Source organism: Mastigoproctus giganteus, chromosome 2 (assembly GCF_048544385.1).
Source record: "Mastigoproctus giganteus isolate SK-2022 chromosome 2, ASM4854438v1, whole genome shotgun sequence".
NCBI lineage: Eukaryota > Metazoa > Arthropoda > Arachnida > Uropygi > Thelyphonidae > Mastigoproctus > Mastigoproctus giganteus.
Genome location: NC_143576.1, coordinates 112513076 through 112538060, shown reverse-complemented (window position 1 = coordinate 112538060; position 24985 = coordinate 112513076). Strand labels below are relative to the sequence as shown.

General features: G+C 37.0%; 1 protein-coding gene across 2 annotated transcripts in view; it reads left to right on the top strand.

Annotated features, from left to right (window-relative positions):
- LOC150089500 (uridine-cytidine kinase 2-B-like) overlaps positions 1 to 24136 on the top strand; it is a 241168-nt gene extending 217032 nt beyond the window's left edge. The window contains exon 8 of one of the 2 annotated variants that reach the window (XR_016546671.1): positions 23971 to 24078. Coding sequence is in view for 1 of the 2 variants with exons in the window: in XM_090368627.1 (XP_090224753.1) it covers positions 23971 to 24101 (131 nt within the window). In the remaining variant the exon portion in view is untranslated. Of the gene's footprint in view, positions 1 to 23970 lie in introns of both variants that reach the window. The other variant, XM_090368627.1, reaches the window with a different exon arrangement.
- The last annotated feature ends 849 nt before the right edge of the window (positions 24137 to 24985 follow it).

Sequence of the window (24985 nt, the reverse complement as noted above, 5' to 3'; positions counted from 1 at the left end):
CAAGAAACAGCAGTGCCATTAACAAAACATTTCTGAAGAGGTGCAAAATCTGCAAATATATTTATTAACACAGTCATAATCAGTGAATTTAAACCATAATCAGTTGTGTATTTGAGACATCGACTGATTAAGATTTAAAAGCTTACTCTGCTATTAGTAAACAATCCTGTGGCTATATTTTAATATAAAATTTTATGTGAATTAAAGGAAATTAAAAAGACTGTTACACCACATGATAGAGTTTTAAATGTTTATTGAAGTGAATTGCATTAATTTACTCATAAAAAACATTAAATTAAAACTACACCACTATTCGCTGATTAAAACTATAGCATGTATTATGGAAATTACTTTGGCAACATTTCAAGGTTTGCCTGAAACCCATCATCAGGCCTATAGAGGAAGTTAAAACATGAAAGAAGAAATGAAATTAGCAATAGCACGATTACAAGAAGATTGCAATTGTATTATGAAGTTACATGAATGAATTTTAAAACAATATTGGCATTCTGATGATTAAGTTAAGATAAGTTACTTTAAATTTTTTACAAAATTACAAGAAATTGTCTTCCAGCCGCAAGGAATATTGAGATTTAAATTTGAGTTTGGAAATCACAGGGGCCCACCTGTTAGAGAAAGAAAGTGCATAAAAAAACATACAGAAAATTAAGGTAAGTTAACTCTAAAGGGAGGGGGGGATATAAAAGTAAAATCTAAAGAAGGATTATCAAATAAGTAAGACTGTGGAAAGGCTTACCTGAATTCTGGAGGGGGAGAGAGAGAGAGACAGACAGACAGACAGACAGAGATGCTTGAAGTAGACTGACAGGGACAGCTGAATTGGTGGGTGTGACTGTTTTTATAGTTCAAGAGGGGTGTGATTAATCAGGATTAAGAATTATGTATGGACTACCCTCTAAAAAGTTTGACTTAAACCAACGGGTAAAGAGATTTGCTAGATGAAATGTGTTTCAGGCTAAGATAGACCTCACTTGATAAATACCTGGGGGTGAATGAGTATTTTGGTGTCAAGATTATATGGAAGTGAAGCCTAATAATTAGGGTGCAAACCAAATTCCATCAAAATGAGAAAATTAGAAATAAGGAATTATTTATATGGATTAACAGAGAAGCTTCTCAACTTAAAAATTACCACGGAATTAAGACAAATCAGAAAGGAATCATCTTCACCTTTTCCATTATTAATTCTTGGTATATGTAATACGATGGGGGGCTTCTTGTTAATAGCTAATGCTCAAAAACACAGAATAAAGAAAGGTTCTCCTTGAAAATTCTTTTTTCCCATCATATGCTATTTTAAAGATGTAGATGCTGCGTAAAAGATTTGGATATTGTAGTTTCTAGCTGTTTTTGCAATGGCTGTGCTAATTCCCAGGACATATGGTATGATTATCTTTTTATAGACAGATCTTGAAACTCTCAAGGTCTGTCTACTGATAGATGGAGAATCCTCCACTTCACATCCTCTCACCGATTTGCAACAAAAATAATCACATCAGCCATTTTCAATCCACTACAGGATGAAGGCCTCTCCAGCAACTTTCCAGTTCCATCTGTTTTGTGCAATAGCCATCCATTTACTACCCACAAACTCATGAATTTCATCTACCCATTTCTGCCATTGTCTTCCAGGTTTTCTTCTAGCTCCTCTTGGGTACCATTCTGTTATTTTCTTAGTCTATCTGTCATCATGTCTTCGAGCTAGTGTCCTGCCCAAGACCATTTTAGTTCTTAAGTTTTGATAAGAATGTCCTTTACTTGAGTTTGCTGCTTAATCCATGTTTCTCTTCTTATCTAACAGTCTGATTCCCAATATAATTTGTTCCATTCTTCGCTGTGTAGTTCTCAGCTTCTCTTCCATTCTTTTGGTGAGTGCCCAAGTTTCACTCCCATAAGTCATGGTGGGGAGTATACATTGGTTCATTATTTTACATTTCAGACAAACTGGGATATTGCTCTTCACTATGTGACTATATTTCCTGAATGCTATCCATCCATGATTTATTCTTCTCTTGACTTCCAGCCATATATCATTATTATAGCTAATAACTTGTCCCAGATAAGTATATGACTTCACCTTTTCAATTACTGTTCCTTCAATCATTATGTCCCTTTCTGTGGCATATTTGTTCATCATTACTTTTGTTTTAGCCATATTCATCTTTAGTCCAGAATCCTTACTAACTGTGCATAACCGATTAAGATTTTCCTCTAATTCTTTGGGATCGTGGCTTATGACCACAATGTCATCTGCAAATCGTAAATGGTTTAGGTACTCTTCATTCACACTGACTCGTTTCTGCGACCAGTCTAATCTTCTGAAAGCTTCCTCAAGGGCAGCAGTAAACAGCTTCAAAGATATTGTGTCTCCTTGTCGAACTCCTTTCTCGATTTTAAATTTGCTACTGTCTTTGTCTAGTCTAATAAAGGAGGTAGCATTCTCATATATTTTCTTCAAAATCATAATATATGGGGTACCTATGTCTTGTCTTTCCAGTGACCGAAACATTGCCTTATGCTGTATGGAGTCAAATGCCTTTTCATAATCGACAAAGGCCAGGAATAATGGTGTTTTATGTTCATTTGCTTTCTCCATTAGCTGTGATATTACGTGAAGGTGATCCATAGTTGAGAATCCTAACCTAATCTAATTTCTAATCTGTCTGTTAGTAATGACCCTTGTGGACAACTTGTAGATGTGGGGTAACAAGCTAATTGGTCTATAGTTTACAATTTCTGATTTATCTCCTTTCTTATGGAGCAAAACTATGATTGCATTATTCCACTGCTTAGGCATCATACCTTTTCTAATGCATTTTGTGAAGAGTCTTGCCGGTTTTTGTGTTATGCCTCTTCCTCCCAATTTTAACAACTCTACAGAAACTTCATCTTTCCCTGAGGCTTTCTGATTCTTCATTTTCTTCAACACATGTTCTGCCTCATCAGGAAGAATATCAGGTATGTCGTATGTGTTGTTAATTTGCAATCCATCTTCCCCACTGCTGGCATCATTCCCTCGCTCCTTGTATAATTCTCTATAGTAGGCTTCTGCTATTTATAAGTATACCATCACTGTTCTTCAGTTTCAGTATCATTTGTCTGTCTGTATTACTGCTCATGGCTACTGATTTAAGTCCTTTGTTTTCCCTTAATGTTTGTTCTACTTTTCTTGTGTTAAACCTTCTTATGTCCTCTGAGTCTCTTTCTAATGGCTTTACATAACTCAGTATACTTAATTTTCTCCGTGTCAGTTTTTATCTTGCTCTTTATTTGTCGCCTTCGGTTCATCGTAACAAGTGTTTCTTGACTAATTTTTTCTTCTTTGGATTTCTTTTTCCCTATAGGTTTCTTGGGCTTTATCACTTTCAGAAAGTTGTAATATGCCTCGTCGATATCTTGGTCCTGAGCAGTTTGCAGAAGCTCAAACTTGTTCTTAAGTTCCAGTACATACTTTTTTTTTTCCTCTTCTGTTATCTCAAAGACCTTCATATTATTCACTCAAGTCAGTTTTTTCCTTTCCTACATCTATATCAAGTGTGCATCTTACCATTCTGTGATCACTTCCAACGTTTACCTTATTCAGGACAGTAACATCATTCACGATATATCTTCTGTTAGTGAGGATGAAGTTGATTTCATTAGTTGTTAATCCATTTGGACTCTTCCATGTCCACTTTCTGTTCACCCTTTTCTTGAAAAAAGTGTTCATTACTGACAATCCTTGAGATTCTGCAAATTCCACAAGTCTTTCACCTCTTTTATTTCTTTCACCAATTCCAAAATATCCTATAGTTCCCCTTTCTGTGTTGTTTTGTCTTTTTCCAACCTTAGCATTGAAGTCCCCCATAATAATAGTGTAGTGGGTTTTCTTCTTATCTAGAAGACTCAATTTCAGTGTACATTTCTTCAACCTCTTTATCATCATGGCTCGATGTTGGTGCATAAATCATTATAAGCTTTAGCTTATACCTCTTAGAAATCTTGAGTATTAGTCTTGACACCCTTGGCGATGTACTTTTGAATTCCAAAATGTTGTTTTTTATATCTTTATGGACCAGAAACCCAACTTCCCCTTCGCTCCTTTTCACTGTTTCCATTGGTGTGCAGCAGATTTCCACCTGATAAACGTAAGTGATTCATTTCTTCTTCTTGTTTCAGCCAAACCGATGATATTCCAATTCATATTTTCTAGTTCCTTTTCCAGATCTAATATCCTGTCTTCACCGATGAACGATCTTACGTTGTAACAGGCCAAGTTCAGTTTCCATGCATGGCAGCCTGGTCGTACCCAGAGATTCTTAGCATCCTCTGCTTCCACTCTGATCCTCTCGCTGCCGTAAGGGGGGGTGAAAGCCACTGTGGGTCGAGGGTCATTTGTTTCATTGTGCTGTCATATGCTGGAGGGTTTGGTCTTTTTCTCTTCACGCTGACCAGGCGTCTTGAAGATAACCACTATACACGTTCATTGCCACCTAAATGACGTAACAGGGCTTACCATTGAGAAGGTGTGCATGAGTATATTTTAGGGAGGGAGGCGAACTGGACTTCTCCTAAATCTTCTGTAATAGAAAGATATTGGATCCATCAGTGTTTTAGACTGAGTGTCTGATAACACACAGAATACCTGTTCCCCTTTAAGCAACAAAAATAAGCATCCTCATATCTTATGTTAGGAGAGCCCTAACATAAGATTTTCAGGTATGCAATCGGAAGTGCCTTCCACAACAATTAAATAACATCAGAGCCCTCAAGAATCACAGAGAAAGCCAATGATTAGTACAACTGCAGATTTCAACCCTAATAAAGAATCCACGATTCATCCAAAGAAGTATCCCGGGACATATCCACGATTCATCCATATGTTCCGGGAATGTGCACAGCCATTTCAAAAATGAAAGAGACATCTGATGGAATCCACAATTCATCAGACAAGACAAGTTAAACAGCAAGAGCAAACGCTTCAGAGTTAACATTCTATGCTGTGAATGAGGCACATTCCTTTCTTTTTAATGAAGCCAAAATAATTAATATTCAGCACAATTATAATTACTTATTGCTGAAACGCTTGAGATGAAATTGTAAAAACTCAATTAATATTTATAGACCTTTTTTAATATCAGATGATTGGTCCTATATACACATGCGTGATGAGGACTAAATTTCTTTAAATACTTACGCATCGGCACATTTTTTAGTTTTATTCCATCCCGTGAACACGAAGTATCAAAAAGTTTCCGTTTAACTTAAGGAGGAAGAAAGTTGTCTTCATGTATTTCTTATTTAGTTGTTCTTTTTATTATGAGTAAATTTGACATAATGTTTTCCTATACTGATGGTTGCGTCACGGTAGTTTTGGAGTTGGGTTGAGGCCTCAATGATGATTCCGGGTTATTAAGTTGGTGTCGTAGCTATTGTTACGGAACACATTAAAATGTAGTTTATTAAATTCATTGTATTTTAATTAATTTACGTGATGGACTAGGTGAGTTGGATAAGAAGACATCTAGGTAATATCTGTATTATTTACTAAAAGTAACAAAAAATATAGGAGATATTGGGCAGATAATAGCTCTTATTATACTAGATATTTACTAAAGTATCAAGTCATTTTTAAGTAATAATTTAATAATTTAATATCAGTCGTGGCAAATGATGCAAGAAAGCAAGCTTATATAGCATCAGCCAAAAAAAACCTTTGTCCATAGTTATAATAATTTGTCAATTTCTTCCTTAAATTTATTTGACCTGTCCACTTCAAAAACACCAGATGGAACTTTGTTCCAACAGTCAGTCACTCTCTGGTTGAAAGCAAATTTTTGCACATCTATCCTGCAACCATCCTTTTTCAATCCTTTTTCAATTTAAGTTTATGTCCCCTCGTGTGTTGGTCTGAGAAAGAGTAAAGATGCGTCTCCATAGCCAGGTGGGAAGGAGCAGCAGTGCGTAGCACACGCTTCTTGATTAGACCAGGGTTCAAGCCCGTCACCACCAAATACGGAGGATGTGGAAAGGTCAGGGAATGACCACCGCATATCCCGGAGCAATATGGCCTTAGTTGCTAATGCTCCTAAAAAACCAAATAACAACAATAACAGTAAAGATGCCATCAGCATTTAGTTTACTCAATTCATATAAAGCCTTAAACACTTCAATCAGCTGGCCTCACAGGTGCCTAGTTTTGAAGTACTGCAATTGGCAGAACTGAAGCCTTTCACAGTGAGACTACAATTTTGTGTCTAGCTATTGCTTTGCTCTACTCTGTACCCGTTCCAACAGCTCTATATCCTTCCTAAAATGCCAGACTAAGGTGCAGCTTAATCATTGCTTTATACAGTGACATAATCACCTCCTATATATATATATATAGATATATATATATATATATATATAGGAGGTGATTATATATATATAATCATCTCCTATATAGCTGTAGTGAAGGTATATGCTGTATATCCTCTGGAATTTTTTAGGTTAAGTGAATAGCGTATACCTTCTGGTTTTTGAAAGACTTGAAAAAACAAATATTATTAAAATATTTACTGAAAATTAAAAACCTTTTTGTGTATTTTTTTTTAATGAAAGCGCCAAGCACAAAAGGTGTTATTCTGTAGATTGTAATGTTCAGAAAATACATATGAAGGGATGTTTTTCACTAAACGGAAATTGAAGGAATAAATGAGAAAGAAGAGAAATGTTTGTTGTGTGTAAGTTTGAAGTTGGACAGTACCAGGATGATGACTGGTTGCAACACATGTTCAGACTGGTTTGGAAAAAAGAGGAGGAATTATAGAAGCCAATGCAAAAGAACAGTGCCCGTGGACGTTTCTATAGAAAAGGCATGTAGCAGAAACAGAATGTCTATGAGACAGAGAAACTGTTAGAGATCAGTCATTAATTAACATAACTGTCCTCTTTTGAATGGAATTTAGAAACCTGTGAGAGGTTTTGTGGGCACCGTCCGAGATCTAGGAATAATATTCCATGGTAGGGTGGATTTGAGATTTGTACAGAGTGAGTAGATATTAGGAAGAAAAGTAATGCTTGAGAGTGAAAGAGAAATCCCAGTTTTTTAGATGCAGAGCAAGCAATATTTGTGTTGTGCATAGGCCAAAAGAGATTAGAAGTCAGGATAGAATCCCTAACAGAAATATGTGATCTTGTGGGTGTCATCGTAGATAGAGGCAGAAGAATCCTTTTTTCAAGATATAAGACAGTACTGAGTTTTAGAAGGATTGAAATCAGCTGTGTTATCTTTTCCCCTCTGGAGACCAGTTTTAAGTAATTGGTGGTGGATATTGAGATATTGAAGCTGTTTGTGCAGTGCAAGATTTCTCAAACTGGAAAGTAGAATGCAATGTGCTATCATTGGAAAAACTATGGATAGGATTTCTGGTCAACGGAAGATGGTCGTTAAAATTCAAGAGGTAAAGAGGGGAGAAAGAACCGAATCTTGAGGAACACTAGCATGTAGGGAGAAGTTAGAAGACAGAGCCATATACCAATCAACCACAGTGAGTGGTGAGAGAGAAAACTGAATATTCGGGTACAAAAAACAGTTGGCAAACTATAAGATGGCAGCTTATTTAGAAGACCTTTTGCCAAAATTTATCAAAAGCCTTTGAAATGTCAACAGCAACTGATTGAGTTTTGCCAAACTTTTCCATTCAATTTGTCCATAGATAGAATAACATAAGGAAGTATATCACCAGTCAATCAACACTGATGGAATCCATACTGGCGATCATTGTTCAGAGGGAAAGCTTCTAGATAGTTGGCAGTTAATGGATTTCTCCATTGCTTTAGAAAGAGTTGAAGTGCAGTAGTACAATAATTGTATGGGAGCATTAACGGAACTAGAAAAAGTGGGCTCCCTGAAAAATAGGTGCAATAGTAATACTATACTCAATAATAATGAACCCCAATAAATGGATATTTGTTTATTGGGTCCCTATTTGACTTTGGTCCCCACAATCATAAATCCTTAAAAATTTATCTAGAAGCAGCAGCTATACTAATACTATTTCACCTCTATTCACTACAGTTTCGCTTGTGCTGTTCAGCTAGCTAACAACAAACATGCTTCGTGTAAAAAAAACTGTTCGTAGACATAGTAAATTTTATCATAAGCATGACTAAAAAACTTACATTTTTACTTAATTAAATTTTTTTCTGTTTCAGGCAGTGGGCCCCCGTGCACCGCATCAGCATAGTTATGCCACTGTATGGGAGTGATTTGTCATCCTTTTTAGGAACTAGCTGAATATGATCAAATTTCCAAGCAGATACCACCAGAATAAGAAAATGTAAAAAGACGACATAGAACAGCAGTGCAGTTTTGAGAACAAGTGAAATAAAGAGCGTGGAATAAAGGGTATCATCCTTACAAGAATAATTTCATTGACATGATCTGAGAAAATGTTGGCATCAGAAGATTTAAAACAGTAATCCAACCAAGGAAAAGAAATCTTGCAGATCATCCTGTTTTGCATTCTTGTAATGCCAAACAACTCAAGGTTCGAATGGCCATGAGAGAAAGACTCGATTAGAGAAGAGACCATTACCAAGTTGTGATCTGAGGTGCCTAGAGGACCACTCATCTCAACTATGCACTGTACTTGGACGTATTTTTTTTTTTTTTTGTGAGAAAAAGATTAAGAGTGTTAGCTGTGTAGTTACGATTGCCTATATTCTGTTAGGTAAACGTATAAATCTGTGTGAGGTCACTGATAATTACAAAAGCCTGAACATTCCAAACAGATCTGTGTGACTAGAAAATGGAAGCCAGCTGGAGTTGTGAACACTAAAATCACCAAGGAAAATTACCTCACTGTTAAGAAAGTTGGATTGAAGAAAGGAAGTCAGAGTTCCAAGTGATTAGTGGAGTTGGGAGAACAAAAAAGGTAACAGATGAATTTGACAGAATGTGGTAGAGAGATTTTAAGCCAAAGAAGATTGAAAAGAGGAGATTCCAAATTACTAAGTATCTGACTGGGAATATCAGAACGGACATACATGCACAAGTACCACCTTTGAAGTAAAAAGAATCGTACAGCAAATGATTAGGACAATTGAGATGAGCAGTGGTTGAATCAAGCAATAATTGGAATTCTGTCAGAAAAAGTATGTGAGGGCTTGGCAGACTGTGAGTGGAAAGGGACATTGAGCTTGGAACTAAGACCGCATATATTTATGAAATCAGCAAGGAAGTAATTAGGAGGGTTAGATATTTTTCCGATAAGTTTGTTCTATGTTTGACTATTCATGTTGTATTCACTGGTAAGAAAAGGTGGGGTGGACATGTATGAAGTGATGAAGTTTTTGGATATGGCATACAAATGGAAAGAATATACCCAGCTCCTTGACAAAATGTAGCCCCAACAATGTCCCCCACATACACACTATTCAGACACCCTCCAGTTACTATCTGGTAGAGTAGCTGATCCAGAAGCCACCTAGAGGGTTACCAATAGGTTCAATCAGATGAACTCCCTGGCAGCCAGCCTGCAAACACGATTTTAGAACTATACCCTCAAAGTGTAAGGAAGATTGATTCTTGCCATAATGCCCATCATAATTTCAAAAGACATAAATCATACTCCATGATGGAAGAGATGGGATGGGGGTTGCCACAGCTTTGTTCTAGAGACTAAACATGGATTCCACTTCAAGCCTGCAATAATCAGAGTGGTGGTATTGTACCAGTTGATGATAATGATCTACCACCTAGTATTGCCTGGTAACACAGAGGGGTGGCATTCCTCTGTGGTATGGATGCCACACCTTGACCCCTGCTTACATTGGTTCACACATAGGTGGTCACCTCCAGTATACTAGGCATTGTGTTTCAGGACCCTGCATGTGGGTTATACCTAGCATTACTAACAGTCCTACTATCTGGAAGATACATGTAAGTGGAGGATTTTGTTGTTAGAGAAAGACAGACTCTTCCCATATTCGGTTCACTTTTCTGAATATCGGTTTCATCAGATTTCTGAATATCAGTTTCACCTGTGTTTTAGACTTCCAGGTAGCAAGCCCAGCTTGTCATACCTGAGAGAATACCTGTGACAGCCTCAAGGACCAAATATATCATAGACAGAACTGCATGAACTGTTCCATATCAAACTGTACGATTACCTCTGCATATTTCATTCTCCACTACTTATTTGGTATGTTATACTGGAATTGCTGTAGATCATATTCTCAGCACCTCTGTCTAATTTTTCCAGGTCTTGTTGCAGCAGTATGCCTTGATCCTCATCATTAACCATCATGCCAACCATTGTATCATCTGCAAACTTGGATAATAAACTTGATATGCCTTCATCATTATCATTCATAAGTATTGGGATAAGGATCAGGGAAATGTCTTGAAAACAGTAAGGAGACAGTGAACTCAAGGAACTCGTCTTGTTAGGATCTCTCCTGTTAACATGCACGGACACTATGCTGTGAAAAATTCTACTCCTGATCCTTGCATATTCTCTCCAAGTGCCAAATTGATTTTTTTTTTTTTTTTTTGATTTGGTAGTTGTTGGCGCATCGGCTTCTGTGGCCATATTGCACCTCCCAAGGTTTTTGCAGTACTTTGATCCAAACCCGAGGCGGGAATCGAACCCGCGACCTTTGGGTTGCCGGGCAGGTACTTTACCCACCCAAATTGATTGACAAGGCTCTTGTGTACTTGCTCCTTATCATGTCTGGGCAAAATGTATACACTTTCAAATGGCTTTTTACTCGACATTGTCCTATATCTGCTAAGTAAATCCTTGGATCTCCTTTTCATGGTTTGAACTTGTCAATGGCTTCTTCTTTTCTCTGTGTGCCATCTCCTAACCGGATGTCAGCAACCACTATGGCAAATGTCTCTCCTCTCTGGTAGCTCTGAACAGCCGCTCAGTGTTCAGTCTTGTCCAGTTCTTAATGTTATCAAGCTGCAATGTATGTCCTGCAATGTATGTCCCCTGTAGAAGGGGTGTATCCCATCCCTTCTACAGGGATGGGATACACTTAAATAGAAAGGGTGCAAAAATATTTGCTGATGCTATCGAGGCAGTGTTAGGTGGGTCGGAAAACTGCTAGCTTGGGGGGAGACAAAGACCAATAGATTGACAGTAGCCACTGGCAGAGGTGAAAGAGATTCTTGCACTGCTTCTATTAGAATGAGCAGAAGCCTGAAAAACAAGATGCATGATATTTCAGAGACTGCTGGGAGCCATTGCGGTACAAGTAAACACATGGGTTGTGTTAGGGTAGCTAAGAATAGAAACAGGTGCAGGTATACTTGCGTGTACCTGCAAGTATACCTGCAGGTATACTTGCGTGTACACCAATGCTAGGAGTTTAGTAAATAAATTTGATGAATTTGAGGTATTGCTCAAAACATCAAAGGCAGATATTGTTGGGATATCAGAGACGTGGTGTCACACAGATATAAGGGATGCAAAACTGGAATTTGGGGAGTACAACGTCTACAGAAAGGATAGACAGGATAGGAAGGGGGGAGGGGTTATGCTATTAGTGAAGAAACACATAAAAACCAAGGAAGTGAAGCCAGTCGACATCGCTGGACAGTGCAGTGTTGAGTCAGTTTGGTGTAACATAAGCATTGGGAGATCAAAATTGAGAGTAGGAGTGTGCTATAGGCCTAATGACTCTGATGAGTATAATAAGAAACTGTACAGGGAAATAGTGGGCCATAAATCAGAGAGTCTTATAATGGGAGATTTTAATTTCCCAGATATTGACTGGAATTTGGGGGCTGGTCACTCACACACTAGCAGGGCTTTTGTTGATTTATTGGATGATTATTTTCTACATCAGCATGTTCGGGAGGCAACTAGAGGGAGTAATACTCTTGATTTGATTATAAGCAGTGATTCTTCATGCATTAAGAATCTGCAGATAAATGAACCACTAGGTAGCAGTGATCACAGTGTGCTGAAGTGGGATTTACTCAAAGAGGTAACTACCATTAGGGGTAAAGGGAAGGGTTATTGCTTCCGTAAAGGCGACTACGATGGACTGAGACAGTATTTAAATTCTATACAGTGGGAACAACTGATGATGTTACCAACAGCAAATTCAAAATGGGAAGCATTCAAAGAATTAATCTTGGAAGCTACTAGGCTTTACATACCAACTAAGAAATATTGTTCAAGGTTTAGGCCAAAATGGATGTCAGATGAACTAATGAGGCATATGGCAGAGAAGAAAAATGCATGGGATACTTACAAATTAACACATGACACAGAAGCCTATGATAGATACAAGTTGATATGCAACCAAGTTACAAAGGAGGTTAGGCAGGCGAAGGCAGATTACGAGAAATCTTTGGCAAGGGATGCAAAGAAAAACAGCAAAGAGTTCTTTACTTATGTAAACTCTAGAAGGAAGGGGATGAATCAGATTGGTCCACTTGATATTGATGGGTCAACTGTTGATGACCCTGCTCAGGTAGCTAACAAACTAAATGAATATTTTGCATCGACATTCACACATGAGAGTTATTCAGCGAGGGGAATGCCAGAGGTGTATTCAACTCTAGCACTAAGCTAGAGAATCTTGTAATAACTGAGAGCAAAGTGGAGGAGAAATTGTTGAAGTTAAACATAAAAAAGGCACCCGGGGTGGATGGGATCTAACCACTTATATTAAAGGAGGCAGCAAAGGAAGTAAGCAAACCCTTAGCCATAATTATGAGAGCTTCCTTGGACTCAGGGGAGGTACCCATAGACTGGAAATGTGCAAATGTAACCCCAATTCACAAAGGAGGATCAAAGGCTGACACAAGTAATTATAGACCTGTGAGCTTAACTTCTGTTCCAGGAAAATTAATGGAGGCACTGGTTAAAGAAGCACTGCAGGATCATTTAGACAAGACTTCAGTTATAGCTCAGACACAGCATGGTTTTGTTAAGGGGAAGTCTTGCCTGACCAATTTGATTGGATATTATGATGCAGTCACAAAAGAACTGGATGCAGGGAATAGCTTTGATATTATATACTTGGATCTTAGAAAGGCTTTTGATACTGTTGCACATGGAAGACTGCTACACAAATTGGAGCAGTGTGACACTGGAGGCAAATTGCTGCTATGGATAAAGGGGTGGTTGAGGGGGAGAAGACAGAGAGTGGTAATCAATGGACACAGCTCATCGTGGACTAATGTTATTAGTGGAGTCCCTCAGGGCTCAGTGTTGGGTCCATTATTGTTTTCTGTATTTATAAATGATATTGATGATGGTATATCAAGCTTAATGTCCAAGTTTGCAGACTATACAAAGGTGGCAGGGTTGTCAAGGACACTACTGACACTATGCTGCTGCAACAGGATCTGGAAAGGTTGAGCAGATGGGCTGAGAGGTGGCAAATGAAGTTTAACATTGACAAATGTAAAGTACTACACATGGGAAACAGCAACCCAAGAGCAACGTATCAACTCTGTGGTACTACACTGACAGTGGTAGAGAATGAAAGGGACTTGGGGGTGGTTGTGCAGGCAGATATGAAGTTCTCTGAGCAGTGCAGACGGGCTGCAAGAGTAGCTCATTGAGTATTGTCAATGATATACAGGAATTTTTGCAGCAGGGATAAGGAGGTGATTATTCCCTTGTATAAGGCAATGGTCAGGCCACACCTAGAGTACTGTATACAGGTCTGGAGGCCTCATTTTAAGAAGGATGTAGAGCTGCTGGAACGAGTACAGAGAAGGGCAACAAGATTAGTGAATGGAACAAAGGGGTGCTCTTACGAAGAAAGGCTTAAGTTTTGCAAATTACAGTGTCTGGAGACTAGGCATCAGCGAGGTGATCTGATAGAGGTGTATAAAGCCTTGAATGGTTTGAGCATGCTCAATGCTGATGGGATTCTTCCTCTAGCTCAGAATAATCACCTGAGAGGGCATAAAAAATGCAAATTGAGGAAAGACAGATGTAGGATAGACGTGCGGAAATTTGCCTTTAGCCAGCGGGTGGTTGGTTGGTGGAACAGACTTCCATCCCTTGTAGTGGAGGTTGATAGCCTAAATAAGTTTAAGGCTCAGCTGGACAGGTATTTTGAACGAACAGAGGGGTGAAGTGGAAGTGGGTTTTTTTTTTTTTTTGGCTGATGCTGCATAAGCTTGCTTTCTTGCATCAAATGCCTCTACTAATGCTAATGCTCTCCCAGGCTTTCTTCTTCCTTCCATTCTCCCCTCAATAAACAGCCACGGAATTGCATATTTGTTGTTTCTCATCAGGTGTCCAAGATACGCCGTTTTTCTTTTCTTTATGTCCTTCAGCATTTCACAGGTTTTTCCGATTCTCTCCAGGACATTCTCATTGGTCACTCTTGTTGTCCATGGTATCTTTTGCATTCTTCTGTACATCCACATTTCAAATTCTTCTAGATTTTTCGAGGTGTTAGTTTTCATTGTCCATGTCTCGGCACCATACAACAAAACTGACCAAATGTAATATCTCATCATCCGGATTCTAACGTGGAGATCCAGGTTTCCGTTGTCAGTAGCAGAGATTGTTTTTACAGCAATGGGATTCACTTAAATAGAAGTGGTGCAAGAATATTTGCTGATGCTCTTATTAGTACCATGTACTAATAAGATTATAGCTACTCTACACCATTAGCAGTTGCTCTTGGTAGATATATCCCTGATCCTTTTCCACCTTTCCTTTTCACACAGTATATTTCCCTTTCAATAGAATTACCAACAGTAGCTACTTTCTGTGAGACAAGAGTTCTCTGCTGTTGAGGATGTTATCATTGTGTCAAACAAAAGCTCTAACATTGATCTTGGTGGTAAATGCGTGATGGATCTCATTTCATTCGAAGACATCAACCCTGTTCTTTAAGCACTCATATAGACTCATCAGAATGCTGAATTTGTGCTTAATCTCTTCACATTCTTTGCAATAAAAACACACACAAAGACATCTCTTTGGCCATATCATGTCCCTTTAGATAGGATAAGGCAAATAAGTGATGAGTAGAGCATTGTATAAAGCTGAAGCTGTGCTCTTTTGTAAGAACTACCATTGGCAGTTCTATTCTGAGCCAAAGCATTTCCAGTACTTTGAGCTTTTTGCTTTGCTGCTCCAGTCTGAATCATAATTTTAGTGTAAATTTAATTTAATAAATGCCAAATGAAACATGAGTGTAATTTATATTCCTAAGAATTACATTTAGTAATGCTAAAAAGTATTTATAACCATTTCAACAGTGGCAGCACAATTCTTTCCCACTTTTAACTTTTATTTTTTAAGGCCAAGTAAGAAACAGTTACATCTACTACATCAAATAAACACAAATAATAACTGAACTACTAATTTTAAACAAATAGATGACAAAAACCAATAAATTTTAGGAAATACAAAACTCTACTTAGCAGGGTTCCAGATTTGCTCCTACTTTCTCTTCACGTATGCATGTTCCAGTTAATATAAGATGCAACATGATAAGGGTCAACAGAGAACCTAATCTGAATGGTGCTCTCACAATCCATTCTATTTGCACATTCAGTGACCTGCCATGTTATGTAACAATATTGGCAGAATGGCACAAAGAAGCAAATTTAAGTAGATACAGGGTGGGAAAAAATAAAATTATTTATATTATCTTCTTTTGTTGTTTCTTTCAAGTATTTGCATGATCCCTCTTTAAATTTAGTAAACTTCCAAACCCCTCAAGAAAGGATGAGAGTTCATTCCAACAGCCACACTTTGACTAAAGGAAAACTTTTTAAATTCATGTCTCCTTTTTTACATCACCTAATTACATTTAAAAATATTATTGGCAGTTAGCTTTCTAAGCTTTTTATAACTTTAAACATTTCAATCAAGTCACCCCCACCAATGCCTGGTTTCCGCACACTGTAACATACAGAAAAGCCTATACAGGGTGATTCACTACCAGTGCGACAAACTTGCAGGAGGTGTAGGGGGCACAAAGACGAATTGGAATCACATAGCATTGCAGGGTCCGAAATGCCTTCGTCATGCGGTAGAGGACGTTGAACGGGAGGTCGCGTGAACAGCGATCCCGCTGGAAGTCAGCATTTGCGAACCGTTTCTGTTGAAGAAATCAAGTAGTAAAAGTCCTCTGGAGTGGATAATCCGCAGGCTCCAATGATTGGACATGTTGCAGATGGTATGAACTCATTTGGTTTGTTGATAGTATCTTCCATACAGTGGATTGGGAAATACCCAATCGTTGGCCTATCGCTCGAGTACTCGTACTGCCTTCTGCAAGACGTAGGACATTCTCCTCATTGTCTGGCGTCCTCGTTGTTTGCTCTCGATTCATGGTACCTCTCGTGAAACAACCAGTCTTGTGTCCTCGTCATTCGCTCTCGATTCATGGTACCTCTCGTGAAACAACCAGTCTCATGTAACCTTCTGTGCACACACATGCGAAAATCGTATGATGAGGAGCACGCCTGTGCGTGAAACGTTCCTGGTACAAGCGCAGAGCGGTGCGCCCATTATAGTCCGCAGCTCCCTACGCGAGGTGCATGTCGGCCAGTTCAACGTTTGAATACTCGTCCATCCTACTGCCTCGAGAACCGGTTTGCAAATGCTGACTTCCAGCAGGATCGCTGTTCACGCGACCTCCCATTCAACGTCCTCTACCGCATGACGAAGGCATTTCGGACCCTGCAATGCTATGTGATTTGATTCTTTGTGCCCCTACACCTGCAAGTTTGTTGCACTGGTAGTGAATCACCCTGTATATGGATAAGAATAGCCTATTTTGCCCTTAACCAATTTGTTGCTTTTATTTCTATCCTTTAAAACAAGCCCGCTTCTTTCCTAAAAAAGGGGGTTTCAAGACTCTATACAATATTCAGGATGTGGCATAACCAGTGCTGTAGTCATAAAATTAGCAGAAGGTATACCTATGAATGTTACGAAAAGCAGAGAGTACACTGTGCATATCAGGCTTATTAATCAAATTCCAGAGGGTATACAGTGTATACCCGTGTATATATAAATACAGCATATTTACTTACTTATATATACAGCATACTTATATATATTAAAAATAAGAAAACTATAAGTATTGCCTAAGAAACAAATTCTAATAAATTTATTTTTTAATTTTCAGTAAATATTTTAATAATATTTGTTTTTTCAAGTCTTTCAAAAACCAGAAGGTATACACTATTCACCTAAAAATTCCAGAGGATATACAGCATATACCCATGTATACCTCCACTACAGCCCTGGGCATAACCACTTATGCCATAATAACCAAAAATTTCAAGTGCTAAAATCAGACTATAGAATAAATAGTTTGTGCTGGTTTTTGGTTTACTCTACCGTATACAGTTACATTGTCCTACTTTTTACAGTTAGAGTTTTCACACAGTCTGTATTACCATGTGTTCATTTTTTTTACAATTGTAAAAATTAACACAGAGTTATCTCTGTTAAAATATATAAATCAAAATACAGAAAAATATTACAATACATAACATTTCATTTGTGCCATAAGAAAATTCAAGTGTTTATTACCTCTGCAATGTCCTATGAATCATATATAACTAGAAGATTAAACAAATTTGTGATCAGCAATTTTTCAGTATTTAGAATGCCCTTTCTGTGCTACTCAAGTGTATGCAAACTTAATATGAACTGAATACTCGCTTTCTAGTGAATACTGAGATGCAAAATTCATGATGTTTCTTGGTGTTCTTTGAGCAAAAAAAAAGATTTTCAAGTTTTGTGCTACTTTTCAAGTAGCAGAAGAATGCATATTTGTGTGCAAGTGGGATAGTTGAACAAGAAGTAAACATTGGGGAAAGGAAAGTGTGGCCCAGTCAAAAACCAATAAATTTTAGGAAAAACTAATAAATCAAAAACCAAACACACAGAGTTGTCAATGACAGTATGCCACTGCAACAGGATCCAGAAAGGTTGAGCAGGTGGGCTGAGAGGTGAAGTTTAACATTGACAAATGTAAAGTACTACATATGGGAAGCAGTAATCCCAGAGTAACGTATCAACTATGTGGTACTACACTGACAAGGAATGTTCGTGACACACATTTAAAGAACATTAAAGATGGACCATTAGTATATGGAAACAAAGTACTGCATATAAAACTACGTTTAATGAAACCATTTATTCAAACCCTGAATAAAGAATGAAATTATTTCAAGTTATGTTTTCACTAAATTTCCATTGCTTATGTACAAAATAATCAAAGGCAGAAATTTTTGTTACATCTTGGATCTTGGAGAATCCATAAATCAAACTAAAAGAGATTTGGGCTCACTTTAAAAATGTATGCAATTTTTGCAAAGATCAGGAGGGGAGGATTCCATCAGGATGTTAAAAAAAAAAAAAAAAAAATTGGAAAAAAGATACCGAGGGGGGGATGGTTTGTTATGTTGTTTGTTATTTTGGTTTTTAGGAGCATTAGCAACTAAAGCCATATTGCTCTGGGGATATGCGGTGGTCATTCCCTGACTTTTACGCATCCTCCGTATTTGGTGGTCACGGGCTCGAACCCCAGTCTAATCAAGAAGCGTGTGCTATGCACTGCTGCTCCTGCCCACCTGGCTACGATTGATTGTGTGTGTCCTGATATGAAGGGTGGCTCCTAGACACAAGCCCATCTCCACCTTTTACTCCTGAGAAAGCTCAGAACGTCTGCAAGACAGGCCTGAAAAAAAGAGCATTATGTCAGGCCATTTCGCCACCAGGGATTAACTAACACCTGGATCCACCATTCTCTATGTGTGCTGTAATGCACAAATCCTGCACCTACCGGAAGTAGTGCTATACTGGTAGGTGCCAGCAATCCCGCCCCCAAGGCTGCCCAAACTTGGAGGCCAGCGAAAAAAAAAATAAAAATAAAAATAAAAATAAAAATAAAAATAAAATAAAAATAAAAATTTTCCAACTAAGAACAATGTACACTTGTTGAAAAAAAAAAAAAAAAAAAAAAAAGCAACATTATACGATTATTTACATGCAAATAGCAAATACATACACTTACATTAACTTAACACTTAGAAACATTAACATTAACATTATCTCCACTTTAGAGTCCATCCACAAATGCAAGCCTGCAATTGGGTGTCCAGGAGCAGAAGATCATCTCGCTGTAGACAAGAAACATCCTATAAAGATGACATTACACGAAGTGTTCTGTCGTCAAATGTGCAGCACTTCCCTTAATTGGTATCCTGCAATAGATTTCTTAGCTCCTGTCTTCTTTTAAAAACTTTGGCCGAGAATTCCTGAAGCAAAGCAAAGATGTCCCACCTCTGAACCAAGAGAGGTAAATTATTCTCCGTGAGGTTTGGCAACCTATTTAGTAATTCCTGCCTGTCTGAAGTATACAGTCCGCATTCAAGGATGACATGTCTCCAAGATTCCACCTCACCGCACGAACAGTAGGGGTCAGGTTCTAATCCTCTTTCAAATAGTTTGGCCCTTAAGCCATGTCCAGTGATTAAGTAACTCGTTGTCATGGTGGGAGCAAACCAAGACGACACCCTCCTGTCCATTGCAAAGCTTACGGCTGGAATGAAGCCTCTTGTAATGGTTCCATACTCACTCAAATCCCAACGTTGCTGCCAGCAATTCACAAGCTCGCCCCAAATTCTACGTTTTTCCTCCTTTATGTTGTTATTTGGATTAGAGGTGATATTCAATATTTGTAACGCCCTTCCCTTCTTTAAGTTATATACAATACCTCGGAAAATAATGTGTAAATCCAAGGGGATGGTACCTGCAATAACCTGTAAGGCATTTGTCGACACTGTCCTTGGAGCGCGTATAACTGTAAGCAACATTGTACGTTGCAGGGACAGAAGCTTGGCTTTAGTTGTAACCTTGGTAGCAGCCGCAAACCAAATACCAGCACCATAATCTACAATGGGAAGAAATATCGTCTTGTAGTACAATACCAGAGTTTTTTTGGATAAACCCCATTCCTTGCGGGAAATTCTAACAACTGCAGCTACGAACTTTTTGATTTTTTCATTGATTTTAGTGACATGTACATGAAACCTGAGACGATCATCTAAAGTTAAACCCAGATATTTGGTGTTCTGTACATATGGAATTTGAGTACCATATAGGGTTACCTTTGGCGGCCTTCCATAATCGAAGTGGTGTTTAAACACCATGAAATTGGTCTTGGTGACAGAAATCTTTAGTTTATTCAAACCCGCCCATGCCACTAAATTATTCAAAACTGACTGAATTTTTTGTTCGAGAATTTGTCTTGATCCTCCCTGCACCGCCACCACCAAGTCATCTGCATATGCAACTTTGATGAACTCATCACTATCCTTCGTGAGCCACTGGTCTAGCACTGCATTCCAAAAGAGAGGTCCCAAGACTGAACCCTGAGGGCATCCTCTTGAAACGGTAGTCGTGTATGATAAATGCTTTGCACATACTCTAATTTGTCGATCCTTAAAGTAAGATCTGAGGACTCTGAACAGGTAGTCATCACACTTTGCCAGTTGCAGTGACCTGAGAGCACTCTGGCTACGGAGGCACTGGGACGGGGGGGGGGGTGGATAGAATGTCAGTATGATGGCAGACCACTGCTGGATGCTAAAAAGAAAGCCATCAAAACTGGCTGCCTGATGAGAGCAAAAAAGTGCAAGTTTAACTCAGTCTAGTGTTATAAGAAATCTTGTTTTCTGTCATCCGTGTTTGATAGGAAAATGTAGTCTGTGATATTTCTATTTTTACATATTTTTAAAGAAAAATAACATATTTATAAAATCTGTAAAAATACAAAAATAAACCAGAAGCAACCCCACCAATTTTTTTATTTTATTTGTAAAAAAATTATGACAATGTAGAGTAAATTTCAAGTAACTTGAAATTTCCATTTCGCTGTTCAGCAGCGAACCATCAGAGAACTTTTCTTAAAATGCAGATCAATGTTATCGATCAATTCCATCAGAACACATACCTCATGTATATACTAGGGGAGGGTCTTCATTTACTGAGGCAAACTGGTTTCAGAAATTTACAGATTTTTTTTACAACACAAATATTTAATTGAAACATGTTCAACATGTGCTTAACTGACTTCATTAACTTGATGAAAATGTGCAATATATTGACTGTCCTACTTGAAATATCTGTAGCAATATTCTCTGGATATTTTGATTTTCAGATCCTTTAGTTATTTATTTATTTTGGATGATTTTCCTTATTGTCATTTTTAAATCTTTTGTGGGAGTTTTGTGTTTTCCAAAATTTATTCCTAATTAATGTGAATCACAAGAAATTGATTTACTTGGATTCTTCCAGTTGTTTTTCCTAACAGTGTTTAACTTCTGTTTTTGCCATTTACTTATGTAAATAAATTTCCACTGCGTCCAACACAGCCCAATTTCTAAAATTTTATACCAAATTGCAGTTTTTTAAAGAAGTACTCCTACATTTTGAATGCTCTTTAGTAATTTCTTTGCATCAGAATGACACTCAGACTTGAATAAATACTTTGTTGTGTATGATGCCACTTTGATAACTGTGGTTATTTTTATCCAGTATAATAATATGTGCATATTTTTATCCAGTATAATAAATAATATAATTTAAAAAATAAATTTTTTAAATTATGTTATTTTTAGGTGCATTAAGATAATTTTTCTTAAATTAGTATTAGTAGTGACAAATGATGTAAGGAAGCAAACTTATACAGCATCAGCTAAAAAAAAAAAACACTACCCAACTCTTCTGTACAGCCCAGCTAACAATTTATCTAATTCTTCCTTAATTATATTCAAACTACCCACTTCCACTGTACCAAATGAAAGTTTCCAATAATCAGTTATTCTATAGCTGTAAGCAAATTTCTCTCAATTCTCAAGCAAATCTTTTCTCAATTTAAATGTATACCCCCCCCCCCCCCCGTGTGTGAGCAGGAAGAAGGATGCTCAGCATTTTGCTTACTTGATCCATTCAAAGCCTTAAATACCTCAATCACATCTCCTGAAGGTGCCTAGTTTCCAGATGCTGCTATTTGCAGAACTGGAGCCTTTCTTGTTAAGAATACCATTTTGTGTGTGAGCAGGAAGGTCAGCATTTTGCTTACTTGATCCATTCAAAGCCTTAAATACCTCAATCACAATCTCCTGAAGGTGCCTAGTTTCCAGATGCTGCTATTTGCAGAACTGGAGCCTTTCTTACCATTTTGTTTCCCTCCCTAATTGCAATGCCTTTCTCTACACCTCTTCCAGCAGATCTACATCCTTCCTAAAATGAGGCCTCTAGACCTGTAGATGCAGCCTAACCATTGCCTTATACAATAAGATGGTCACCTCCTCCCTGCTGGCAAAATTCCTATTTCATTGGCATATAATCCCCATAAACTATCCTAGCTGCTTGTCCACACTGCTCAGAGAACTCACATACACCTAGGTCTTTTTTCATTCTTCACCAGCTTGAGTGCGGTGGAATCAATATCGTTAATAAATTTTGAAAACAGTAAGTACTGAAATCTAAAGGACTACACTAATAATATTAGTTCGAGAAAAGCAGTGCCTATTAATAACCACCCTCTGTTTTATGCCACTGAGCCATCCCTTTTATCCATAGTAGTAACTTGTCCTTGGTGGCACACTGCTCCAATTTGTATTGCAACCTTTCATGTGAAACTGTCAAAAACTTTAGTGAAATCTAAGTATATGATGTCAAAAATTATTTTTTGCATCCAGTTCCTTTATCACTGCATCATAGTATTAATCAGATTGGTTAACCGCATTCCTGTTAAGATGAACTTGCATTACTGCTTTAACCACTGATTTCATTAATTTCCCTGGAGCAGAAGTGAAGGTGCTACAGGTTTGTAATTTGGTCCCCCATTGTAAATAGGGGAGACATTTGCAATTCTCCAATCTGCAGGAACCTCCTTCTGAATCTAAGGATTCCGTTTGTATTAAACGTTTGCTTTTAATACATCCGTATTCAGATGCCTTATAATATATCCAGATGCCTTATTTATCTAAAGCTGAATCCAGTTATAAAAATATATGTGTTATAAAATTTAATGAAAATCAATTTAGCTTTATATAGCTTGTGATATATTTAAAAATAATAATAAATAAATAAATCAATAAACTTGAGATATGTATTCAGAAAACTAATTTAGGAATATTTTAACATTTGTTTCTAAAGAAGCAAAAATAACATTTCGTTAAAATGAGGATTCTAGTTGTTTGAACATGATTGACATACTTGAAGCCAAGAGTTATTTAGACATTTGCAAATGTAAACATAATGTGTAAAATTGAGTGTGTGTCTTTTGTAGAAACTTTTGTCAACCTATTCCTTCAGTAGTTTTGGATGTAAAAATGTATTTGATTGGCATATGGGGTACACCTTTCCATTTTCTTTTTGTTTTTAATTTTTTTTTTATTGGATGTAAAATATCAAACTAAGTATAATTTAGATGAACACTAATTAACAAACATATTTACAATTTCTATAATTAACATAATACACTTACCTGAGAATATGAAGTAAATTATATCCTTTCTTGTTGTATTTGTTTACACATTTTAATTATCTGTATCATGCTGTTTTTCCATAATTAGTTTGCAATTGAAAGTTTTGTAACTTGAAATCAAAAACAAAACCACATGCAAACCTGCTTATTAGTGCATCTCACTTTTTTTATTCTTTTAATTTGTAGTATTAGACAGAAAATATTTCAAGGTAAGATGATGCATACTGAACAAACTCTATAATTAGTGTTTGCTTAACTTGCTTCCAGTTCTGCTTTAGTAAATCGTTGTTGGTTTTACCTGCCATTAATTAAACTAAATGATATTGCTAACTGTTAGCAACAAGAAATATAAGCATGAACTAAAGGTACAGTACAGATTAATTTATATAATACATTTATTAATAATGATAATTAATACAGCTGAAAATAACCAGTTTTTTATATATTTTTTTTTTATTCGCACAGTGGCAATTGACCTGATTGTGCAAACGATCCAAGACCTCATGCGTAACCCTAATAAACGGTTAAAAGACAAGGTTCTTCACCAAGAGAAGAGGATTAGACACTATTCTGACTCACAAATCACACCACATTGACTCTGTATTGTTTTTATTTAATGTAGTAACAGAATCTTAATTTTTAAATGTGTTGCTGATAATAATTTAATTCTGAAAAATGCTTGAGATCCAGTCAATGTCCATGAAAAATGCTGTTATAGAAAACTGTTAAAATGGATATTTTTCAAACATCAATATTATCTATTCAAGAAATTTAATTAATTGAATTAATGTTTGTATATAAATAGGTCACAAATATTCTGCCCACTGATGAACAGGGAATTTGCACATGCCAATTAATAAATACAAATAAACTTATTGCACAATTAGGAGAGGGAAAAATGAATTTTTGTAATATTTCTACTGTCTTAATTCAAGATCTTTTAAGTATTGAATTAAATAATTAATTCCTCAAACAGTAATCACAATTCATACTAAATCTTAAACATCTGGCTTTATATAGAGATGCTCTAAATATTGAATAAATACATATAAAAACAGAATAAAAATCCACGATTATGACTTTTCCTCTGAGCTGGCACTCTGCAGGTTATGCATCAAAGGAAAGAAATGCAACACCAAAAGGAAGGCTCTCAATGAATGAGTGAAGCAATTTGAGATTAAGACTGGATGGAAACAAAATACTGTAGCTATATATAAAACTGAATAAAAATCATATCATTCAAGATTCTCAAGTGAAATTACCAGTAGTCTAGCCACAGTACACCTGGGCCAATGCACCAGTACTTATTTAAGCATCCATGATGCATCCTGGCATTTTTCAAAAATAAGATAGATAGTTTGATCCATTATTGCATTTTTTTTTTTTTTTTTTTTTGTTGAGATTCTTAAGTATATTAATTTAGTATATTAATCTTAAGTACACAATGGAGGTATGAGCAGACACTTAGAATTTTTATATG